The sequence below is a fragment of the Azolla caroliniana genome, unplaced genomic scaffold, assembly GCF_043228905.1.
Source record: "Azolla caroliniana isolate FFs.n. ecotype wild unplaced genomic scaffold, voAzoCaro1.0.p SCAF_11, whole genome shotgun sequence".
Taxonomy (NCBI): Eukaryota; Viridiplantae; Streptophyta; class Polypodiopsida; order Salviniales; family Salviniaceae; genus Azolla; species Azolla caroliniana.
The window spans coordinates 2570799-2581026 of NW_028230446.1; the positions used below are offsets into that span (position 1 = coordinate 2570799).

The window sequence follows — 10228 nt, forward strand, 5'->3', positions numbered from 1 at the left end:
TGAGAATGGCGTAGTCACCATCCTTTTTTCAACAATTTTTTTTGTTGACATCCCTGTTGGTCACTTCGATTTTGCTACGTAATGAAACCATCATAGCCACAATGATATTGAGAACGTGAGGTCGCTCCTATGACACACATATCCAACATCCCTCCCATATTACATGGATACGATGCCACCATGAGATCATTCTTACAAAAGACATTTTTAATGATGTAACCATGTGATGGGCCACGTGGGCCGACTACAAAAAGAGGGCTCATTTGTCTTGACCATTAGGTTGCACTTTGGCGTATGGCATCGTAATTATGAGAATTGAGGTTAGGTAATGTACCAACATAGTTTATGGTAAACGAGAGGGAAATAAGGACTCTTGACACATATGTTTCTTTTAAAAAAACATAAATGGGCAAATGCCTTGCCTATTTCTTATGTACACATAAAACGTTAAACATTCAACATGAGCAACCTATTTGGTTAGCTCAAGTGTTTAATGCATTTGTTCTCGAGGTCTCGAGTTTAAATATGACCAAGACCATACAACATTGATGATACATATGACTATAAGACATGTTTAGACTTTAGGTCTAAGTGCACTTCGGGGTCCTCGTAATAGGACTTAAAGAGCCGAAACCACATACGTGGGCACAGAAACATAGTTTATTGTTAACATTTTATTCGTGTATAAACTATTCATGACGCGAACATACATGGTTGAGCCTAGCAATGGGCCCGGTTTCAGCTCGAACCGAACCGAACCGCTAAGTCATGGCTTAATGGTTTATCGGTTTAAAGTTTAAAAACTAGTTTGGTTTGGTTTCATAGTATACGAGTCGGTTCGGTTTCGGTTCGGTTCGGTTTTTGGTGCTATCGGTTTAGCGGTTTAGCGGTTTAAAGGCTTATCAGTTTATCGGTTTCAGTTTAACGGTTTGGTTTTTAGGTTTTAACTTTTTAGATTTAAAAATAATAATCCTATATTCTGCCTCCTGAGTCTTGACTCTCTTTTCTGCACGATTCACATACTGTATACTCTCTTATACTCTCTGTTGCGCTACCTCAGTCCTCATCCTAACTCCTAACTCCTAACTCCCTAGTACTCTTCAAAGTTCCTACTACAGCGACACAATCTACAATCTCGTTACACAGGTATGTATTGATCAAGTATTCCCAGCTTCATTCCCAGTAAGGTTACATAATGAAACACATTGATTCAATCCTAACGAACAATTTTTTGAATGCTACGCTTTCTTATTCTATGCTATTAGCGACCCATATTTGTATTCTGAACATGATGAAGTAAAAGCCTATATCTCAAACTCTTGATGATAATAGTGTACCACTTTAAAAATGTACACTAGAAAAAGATGCGCCTCAACCTGTCCTTCGGATAAGTCTACCATGTTGGAGTGATCTTGCCATCTCCTACTAGAATTTTGAGAAATAGCTTATTAGAGCAGCCAAGAAAACTTAAAAAGTACTTATAATTGACATCAAAACAATCATGCATACCTAGTTATCGTCTTGTTTTTTCCTGAAGAATTGATGGATTCGTTTATGTGCCTCTCCAAAGCTCCCTGTCGCTATGATCAGCTGCTCTTTAATCCAAGTGGGTAGCTTTGATGTTGGCCCTGATGTTATAGAAGATGATGATGTATATCTGGTATCCACAAGAATAATAGATGCATAATCCTTTATGTGCCTGATTGCTCTACCTAAGAAGACATTAATACACTGAGTGGCTTTGGAAACATATGCAAACATAACATAAAAGAGCAGTCAAAAAGTGTTTGAGCATTACCTATAGACTGGTTTACTGCCTTCATGCATAGGTTCTCATAATAAGTTCTGCCATTATAGCTCCTCAATGGTGTGTTTTCCAACTCACAACCCTTAGACATCCTCTCTGTTGGCATTGACAGAATCATATCAACATACTTCATGCGTTCTACAAGTTCTGGATCTGAAAGGCTTGGGTATGGCAATCCAACCATGACCACACATCTACCCATACCATCACTAAAGTTGATACCTTCAGACATTTTCCTCCTACGACACACAGAATGATAGCTCCTGTCCTTCCTGAATCCAGATTCTGAGTATCTGTTACAGCTTCTTTGTACTTACGTAGTGTTGTATCAAGAGATGCAGCATCTCTGGGCTCTCGAAATAGAACTTTCTTCCTTTGTATCTTATCAAGGATTCCCGAGACTTTCCATGCCCAGTGAAACTATTGTTCGTACTCAAATGATGGCAAAAAAATAACCATTCCTTCAGTAACAACCAGAGAAAGATTAAAAACAAATCGTCCTAGCTCTTCTACCTGTAAATGACAAGAAATGTTTTGAAATGGGAGCAAAATTCTGAAAAACAAAGAGAAGTAATCTTTGTTAGATCTCAATGGCCATTATGGTCTTTTAGGGATGTTAATATATACTTCTTTCCTTCTTTTTAGTATATCATCAAGAAACTTTTATAAATAAGGTCAAAAAGACCAAATATATTATACCTTAACATAGCTGGTGCATCGGAAAATCTAACAGATTACTGCCCATGTACACATCTATGTTGAAACCAAAGTATATAACATGAACATATACTTTTCTTCCTTGCTCTAAGGCCTCAAAGGAGATCGTCTATTTTGATTATTTGAACCATGTATTCCTATTATGTTATGTTGCTAATTTTCAGCACTAAACAAATTCATCACTTCCCAATTTGATATGAACATGCATGCACATGGCTTATAGGGTGTGATAAAGATTATGTGGTACATGTGTGTATGCAATATGACCATTTTAATTAATAAGAGGATGCAACCATGCATATATGAGTCATAGTCATGGTAGTTACTATCTTATGGACAAAATATATGTATTATATACATAACTATGCTTTCTTTTTTTATGTTTTATAGGGACAACATTAAATGGAATCATCTTCTCAAACTCATGCAGCGATGGGCTCATCGTCAATTAATGTTAGCCATGGGCAAACAAGCATGTCAAGAAAAAGGCAACGTTCATCATGGACAAATGCTCACATCATATCTTATATGGATAATGGCGCACCTCGACGACGATGCCATCATTGTCATGTTTGTTGGTCTTCAAAAACATCCACAGGTACTATAGCTAAGCATTTAACGGAAAAACATCATCTATCAGACGAGCCAAATCAAAATTCAGGTATTTCGAAGATTATTCAATCTTCTATAGAGTCTACTAAAGTATCTTGTTTTTTAGAGAAGAAAATTGATTGTTTCGTCACGAGGTATATTGTCAAGGGAACTTTGCCCCATGCACATGTGGAATCAGATGCATTTAAAGAGTTCGTACACGACCTTGTACCTGGATATCAGATGAAGACAAGGTGCACAATTAAACGTTCCATCTTAGAAATGTATGTGGTGTTGCGCCATCAAGTGATAGATTTATTATCAAAAAGTCAATCAAGATTTTCTATTACTTTTGATGGTTGGTCAAATAGTAGTCTAAAGGGCTTCTACTCAGTGACACTTCATTGGGCATGTCACGAGACAACAAGATCAAGGTCCATGCTATTGGATTTTGTGCATGTATTTCCAGGTGCTGGATCAGGGAAACGTTGTGCACATGCCCTCTTTTGTCGACTTGGATCTTTTAATATTTCAAGTCGATTATTAGCTACAATTTTTTATGGAGCTAGTGATGCACAAATGGCTGCAAAGGAATTGAGCATGCTGTTACAAAATGAGCATGGTAAGGAAATTTTAGCTCCCTCACACATGTTAAGGTGTATGGTGCACACTTTTCAATTGGGCATCAAGTCAGCATTAGAGATTATCTCACCCTCAACAGAAAAGTTGAGAACAGTGCTCCAAATTATTAGATCTAGCAAGGTTCGAAGGGAAGTGTTTAGGAAGTATGCTAAGATGGTTGAACATCATGAAAAGGAACCTCCAAGGCTTGATGTTGTTACAAGATGGAATTCTACTTTAGAGATGTTTAGGCAAGCTATCAAGGATAGAGATATATTGAACTTTACAATTTCAGATCTAACAATTTCAAGTGATTTCAATGGTTATGCCTTGACTGTAGAAGATTGGAGTCACATACATGCTATGGAGGAATGGTTAGAAACACCTGCAGAGGTTTCTACCTTTCTAGGAGGATCAAGATATCCTACATTATCACTAGCATCACTAGCGTATAATTGTTTACTTAATCATTGTAATCAGTTTTTAGATTCTTCACCTCCGGGATCATCTAGATTCACACAAGCGGTGCTTCAAAATGCGTCTGAGAACTGCTTACAATATTTAATTAAGTATCAAGAATCGTTAAAGTCTATTCCATCGCGCATTGCAATGTTTCTTGATCCCAGGTAATACTTTCCTTTAAGATTTACAATTGTCTTCATGCTTTCTAATATATTATTTGAGTTTAATAATATTTTTCATTCCTTTTTAGATTGCCTATTTCAAATGACCATATCGAAAAGAGTTAGATCTTAAGTTGGTTGAAGGCATGATTGAGTCCCATTACCACTCATTCTCGAGTGGTGTTGAGCCACCTTCAACCACAATACAACCTATTGATAATAACTCTAAAATTTGGAGGTTAATGGGTGTACAGAATAAAAGTCTTATTTCTGATTCACGATCTGAAATTGAGCAGTTTATAAGACTTCCTTTAGCTAGCACAGACAAGGATCCTTTACAATGGTGGCATGATAATAAATCTGCAATGCCAGAATTGTATAGGATGGCATGTGATTACCTTGCTATACCAGCATCATCAGTACCTGCGGAAGAGGCAAATTCAGCAGCAAAAATGACCTTTGATGATAGGATCAAACTACATTCATGCACATTCAAGGCTGAAATGTGTATTCGATCATGGCTGCAAGTTTTGCGAGAATCGAATATTCAAATAACAGATAACTTTCACATGGCTTATGAAGAACTTAAATTTAATCTAGATGATCTTGCTCGTGAAGACGAGGTAATAGATTACATGTTACGTGATAATCATGGGAGATAAGGTGTGCATACCTTTTAATTCATTCTTTAAGTTTATTTTTCATTACTAGTTTTTCACTTATTTGATGTTTTTTATATGTGCATGGAACAGGAATCATGATACTTTTTCACAAGTCCATGAAATGCAAGTTGCAATTGGAGATCCTCGAAGACATTGTAATTTCTTAGTGCATACTTTTACGAATTTGTTTTTATTTTATTATTTTATTACTAATTACTTCTTTTACATATTTTATACTTCCAGGAATCGGTAATTCAAGCTGAAAGTAAACATTGGAAACTAAAAGAGGAACATTGGTTTATGTAGAAGTTTTTCACATTTATCTTATATTTTTGGCTTTGTTGTAAATGGTGGATACAAACTTAAATGCTGACGTGAACTGCATATGATCGATTGATGGTCATAAGCTTTGGGATTTTAGTTTTTTGTGTATTATCTATATATTCTCCACAAAACTTTAATGTCAGAAAATTTCTGTTTATGATGGTATTCTTCTTCAAAAAACATTTAAAATGTCTAAATTTCTGTTTTTCTTGCTTTGGTTTGGATTGGTTTGGTTTTGGTTTTTTCATAAATGGTTTGGTTTGGTTCTGATTTTTGTACAAACGGTTTGGTTTAGTTCTAAATTGGTCCTAAACAGTTTGGCTTAAATGGTTTGGTTTCTCATACTTCTTAAACGGTTCGGTTTAAACGGTTCGGCTCAAAACGGTTTGGTTTAAATGGCTTCAAAATGTAGAAACGGTTTGGTTTGGTTTTTTTCCTTAAAAAGTGGTTTGGTTTGGTTCGGTTTGGTTTCAAGGCCAAAAAACCGAACCGGGACCATTGCTAGTTGAGCCTTAGGGAGCCACCATGAAAACATTGATATAGAGATAAGGGAAAGACATTTATTTGTCACCCCCATGGTTTTTAAAATACCTTTGTGTTACCATAGTAACCTGTTCTTGAACCTCATCTCATACATCTAGAGTGGTATTGACGTGAGATCATGATATCGATTAATGTTGGCCCATGATATGTTTACATCACGACATGATGTTATGACTATTTGTCTGACCTTATCCTATTTCTTTGCCAGAAATTATCATTCAATGGCTCATAATAACGACCCGATGTCATCCGCTCAAGGGGAAGGAACTCAAGGAAATCCTCTTGGGCCAATCCATTGAGTCGTATTTCTTACAAATACAAAATTTCCTTAGTTCAACCGCTCATCAGATGTCTGAACTTCGGCAATGTCATAGTACTCTCGAGGCATGTGTCATTAGTTTATAACGTGACACCAATAGACCCGATGAGCATCAAGGTGAACCATCATTTATCGTAAAGCCATTTACTGGAAAAAAAAAGGAAAGAACCGAAGAATCAGTCTGCACGTGGCTGGGCCGATGGGAGTCTCATTTTGAGCTCTATCCCACGCTAGATAGTACGAAGATTGCATATCTCGGCCGAGAACTAGGGGGTAAGACCGTCGCCTTGTGGCGTGGACTCCTAACTTTGGGGAAATTGCTTGATCCCTGGATAGATTTTGTCACAATTTTCAAGGGTCAATTTCTGCAAACCTCCCTCTCGAATCGAGGCAGCACAAGCTTTAATGAACCTCTCTAACAAGAAGTTTTCCTCACTAGAAGACTATGTTCACCATGCTAGAACCAAAATCCAAAAGTCAGGTCTAGAAGGGGACAATTGATTGATAGCTTGTTTTGTCAATGGCATCTTCAATTCGGAGTAAGAAAATAAGAAATTAAGAAAACAAAACAAAAAGGAAATAGAAAAACCCTTTGTTTGAAAAACAGAGTGAAAAACAAGGAGAGTAAAAACTACATGAAAAAGAGAGACTAAGAATAAAAACGCAAAGAGAGAGAGAGAGAGAGAGAGAGAGAGAGAGATCAAAAAGATTACACGGGACAAGAAGTGGTGGAAGCTTGAGACACCGTTGATCTCAACTATCACCGATTTGATGTACTCCAAATAATTATTTTGATGCTAGTTTATTTTGATGTAATTGGAAGTAGATGTGCTCCAAATATCAACCTTGAATGTCGATATCCAAATGTATGGTGAAAATGTTTTTCAGGTGAAACCAAGTTTATTGTAAACTTGATGGTTGAAACTTTAGTGGTTCCACCGAGACAATAAAGAAACGTTTTTGGACCTTGACATTGTTTATATATAACAGGACTCAAGGGGAAAACAAAACGATTTCATTTCATTGTGTGCTTGTCTATTAGATTTTTGACATCCTTTTTCCCAACAAATATGAATGATTCTTACCTAGACTTCAAGCTATGCAATAAATCGATATCATCAATAGTTGAAATTCACAAAAACAAAGCCCAAATCTAGAGGAATTTTGCTTTCATAATATGACATGACATTGTTTTCATCTATACAAAAGTAATTGATGAATCAAAAAAACATGCATGTTCGCTAAAGGTCATATATATATATATATATATATTTATGTATAATTATGTACAAAACATGCATCAAGAAGTATCATATGTTAGCACATTCAAAGGAGTAATCGCGAAATAAGTCTCAACTTTGTAAAGGTTGAGGTTTGATTGCTTTAAGAGTAGAAATATGTCACGAGTCTACTTTTGAACAGCCATTACATGCAGTAATTATGTTGCCTAGAAAAGAAAGGCATAATCTCGAAGACACCATTATGTTCTTAAACTCCTTCACTAAGTTTTCATATTCATTGTAATAACGTAATAATGTAATAATGTGCTTTAGCCATCCCAAAATTTTTACTTATACTCGAACTTAGTGATTTGTCTCTTAATGAAAACTACATTAAAGCAAAATACAGCAAAGTACTAAACAAATAACCACAGTTTTTTAAGGAACAACCAAAATATCCCTCCACAATACACAAATATTCAAAAACTTATGCTTCGCTACAAAGTACCCAACAATGTTGTGCTCTCCATTTAACATTTCAATGAATGAATCAAAGAAAAAATCTCACCATTATTGAGGTATGCTGGGCTCCAATGCAATAGGCTTATGATGATTTCGGAAGATGTCCAAATGAACGATGTGCAAGAAACATTATCAGAAGCTATGGCTATGGGACTTGCCAAGACGAAAGGGGAGGTGTGTCGGAATTCACAAAAGTCATATTCATATTTCCATATCTGTCTCCAGCTATGGCATCAACATCAAAGAGCGACTCAATCTCGATGATATCTTCTTTATCGAGCTTGACTCGTAGTGAGCCAACATTTTCATCAAAGTTTTTGAGCTTGGTAGTGCCAGGGATAGCTACAACATCATCTCCTTGATGTTGAACCCACGCAAGAGCGAGTTGACCTGTTGTGCAACCCTTTCTCAATGCAATCTCACGCAACGCCAAGAATAGCTTTTCATTCTTGTCTAAATTTTGTCCCACTAACCTCGGCTGCGCAATCTTTGCTTCAACAAAAATCTAATGCATTAGAAATCCCCATATAGGATACATTTTGCGTTTTACCTATTATACTGCAATGCAAAGAGGCTACCTTTCGGAAATCTGTGTCATTAAGACCCTCTAGAAGTTTTGCTCCAAGGGAAAAGAAACCTCGGCCTAAGGGACTGTAAGCTACAATGCCAATACCCAATTCTCTAGTGATCGACATAAAGGCAAAGTTTTTTGTCAGTGACATACTTATTAGAAATTCAAGCATTCAAGATGGGAAGAAGACATTCAGCGAGGGCATACCGACAAGTGGGTATTATGTCTTTTTCTGCATCACGAGACCATAAAGACCACTCAAGTTGAACAGCAGTGATGGGATGCACCGCATGGGCTCTTCGAATGGTCGATGCAGATGCCTCAGAAAGCCCAAGATACTTAACCTTGCCTTCCTCAACCAGCTTCTTCATTTCGCCAACCTTGTTCACATATATTAATGCAATAGTGAGCAACACATACCCTAATATTAATAAAAACATATGTATATGTATATGTATATGTATATGTATATGTATATGTATATGTATATGTATATGTATATGTATATGCATATGCATATGCACATGAACATGTAGTTGTAGTTGTAAATCTAGATTTATACCTGTACTAATATCTCTATCCATACTTACATTTATATGTTCAATTATATCTAGATCTATAGTTATAGGTGTATGCGTATGCGTATGCGTATGTGTATGGAAACAAAGATCGGTTTACAGCTATCTAAACTATGAAAAGTATGGATGCAAAAGGAAGAATTCTCCCATTAAGTGAACAGATTTCTTTCTTACAGTGACTTCAATTGGAACGGTTGTGTCGATGCGATGCTGATAGTAAAGGTCGATGAAATCCACATCGAGCCTTTGTAGGCTCGCCTCACAAGCCGAGCGCACATATGCAGGATCTCCTCGCACCCGGCCCATCCCATCCTCAATGATGATCCCAAACTTGGTTGCAAGCTGAATCTTGTGCCTTCTTCCTTTCAAAGCCTATTACAATAACAAGGGCGTATAACCTAAAAAACAGCTAAAAACCTTGGATATGGAAAAATGAAGAGAAAGATATAAGAGCAAGAATCCCACCTTGCCCAGAAGGATCTCATTAAGGAAAGGTCCATATACATCAGATGTGTCGAGGAATGTGATGCCAGAGTCGATGGCATGGTGGATAAGTTCAATCATCTCATGCTCAGGCTTGGGGGGTCCATAGAAGGCGGACATGCCCATGCAGCCCAGCCCTTGTTCCGAGACATGCAGACCTTGGGAACCAAGCTTCACCATGCCAACCTCCACATCTGCCATAGCTGCTGCTACAGTCCACGATCACTCATTCAATCCTCTCTCGTATTTGTATGGAACAATCGATCCCTTGCGTCATAGCCATGGTCAAGACTCAAAAACGTTGAAGTCTGAACCCCTTCATCGCGTCCGGCGCCCAACCGCCGCGATATCCATCAGTATTCGGACATGTCGAGTTATGTACCTACTGCTCGTGGTCTGGTTGTTCAGGACCATGGTTTGTAACATTTGTACTCCGTCGGTCGGGTTGTATTCCTTCATGGAGCTCGTCCAGGTCTCAAATCATCTCTAGTTTGAGCAGGTGCTTTTTGCCTCTCTCAGTAATCGTCATGAGTTAAATAAAGAGTGAGAAACAATGCCAAGACATTTAATGAGTGATAAACAATACCGAGATGCCCATTGGGAGCAAGGTTAGCATGTGTTAAAATCCATGTGGCTTCTTGACCACC

General features: G+C 37.4%; 3 protein-coding genes across 6 annotated transcripts; 1 reads left to right on the forward strand and 2 right to left on the reverse strand.

The window, feature by feature from the left end:
• Positions 1-1041: 1041 nt before the first annotated feature.
• Positions 1042-5375, forward strand: LOC147857574 (zinc finger BED domain-containing protein RICESLEEPER 2-like). Of its 3 annotated transcripts, none has more exons than XR_015530508.1 (3): positions 1042-1146; positions 2915-3122; positions 5265-5314. XR_015530508.1 is itself a non-coding variant. In XM_087327546.1 (3 exons), the coding sequence occupies exon 1, from the start codon at positions 4506-4508 to the stop codon at positions 5019-5021; it is 516 nt and encodes a 171-aa protein (XP_087183672.1). In that variant the 5' UTR covers positions 4503-4505; the 3' UTR covers position 5022; positions 5112-5176; positions 5265-5375. The 3 variants fall into 3 exon arrangements, 2 of the variants coding, with proteins under 2 accessions (XP_087183672.1, XP_087183673.1); XM_087327546.1 differs by lacking the exons at positions 1042-1146; positions 2915-3122 and adding exons at positions 4503-5022; positions 5112-5176 and having other exon boundaries at positions 5265-5375; XM_087327547.1 differs by lacking the exons at positions 1042-1146; positions 2915-3122 and adding an exon at positions 4503-5176 and having other exon boundaries at positions 5265-5375.
• LOC147857575 (uncharacterized) lies at positions 1227-2447 on the reverse strand. 2 transcript variants are annotated; one of them, XM_087327467.1, is made up of 3 exons: positions 1799-2447; positions 1510-1712; positions 1227-1422 (listed from the first exon to the last, which is right to left on the reverse strand). In XM_087327467.1, exons 1-2 carry the CDS (start codon positions 2037-2039, stop codon positions 1510-1512), a joined length of 444 nt encoding a protein of 147 aa, XP_087183593.1. In that variant the 5' UTR covers positions 2040-2447; the 3' UTR covers positions 1227-1422. The 2 variants fall into 2 exon arrangements, with proteins under 2 accessions (XP_087183593.1, XP_087183592.1); XM_087327466.1 differs by having other exon boundaries at positions 1227-1425.
• Positions 5376-7973: 2598 nt separating the features above from the next.
• Positions 7974-9797, reverse strand: LOC147857576 (putative aldo-keto reductase 2). Its single transcript, XM_087327463.1, has 5 exons — positions 9564-9797; positions 9273-9470; positions 8728-8900; positions 8528-8630; positions 7974-8436 (listed from the first exon to the last, which is right to left on the reverse strand). Exons 1-5 carry the CDS (start codon positions 9780-9782, stop codon positions 8095-8097), a joined length of 1035 nt encoding a protein of 344 aa, XP_087183589.1. The 5' UTR covers positions 9783-9797; the 3' UTR covers positions 7974-8094.
• Positions 9798-10228: the final 431 nt, after the last annotated feature.

Coding starts and splice junctions, on each gene's coding strand:
- LOC147857575 (XM_087327467.1), bottom strand. CDS start 2,039: ATGTCTGAAGGTATCAACTTTAGTGATGGTATGGGTAGATGTGTGGTC. Junction 1,713..1,798: donor GGCAGTAAACCAGTCTATAG/GTAATGCTCAAA, acceptor ATGTCTTCTTAG/GTAGAGCAATCAGGCACATA.
- LOC147857576 (XM_087327463.1), bottom strand. CDS start 9,782: ATGGCAGATGTGGAGGTTGGCATGGTGAAGCTTGGTTCCCAAGGTCTG. Junction 9,471..9,563: donor ATGAGATCCTTCTGGGCAAG/GTGGGATTCTTG, acceptor TTATTGTAATAG/GCTTTGAAAGGAAGAAGGCA. Junction 8,437..8,527: donor ATGACACAGATTTCCGAAAG/GTAGCCTCTTTG, acceptor GTTGAAGCAAAG/ATTGCGCAGCCGAGGTTAGT.
- LOC147857574 (XM_087327547.1), top strand. CDS start 4,506: ATGATTGAGTCCCATTACCACTCATTCTCGAGTGGTGTTGAGCCACCT.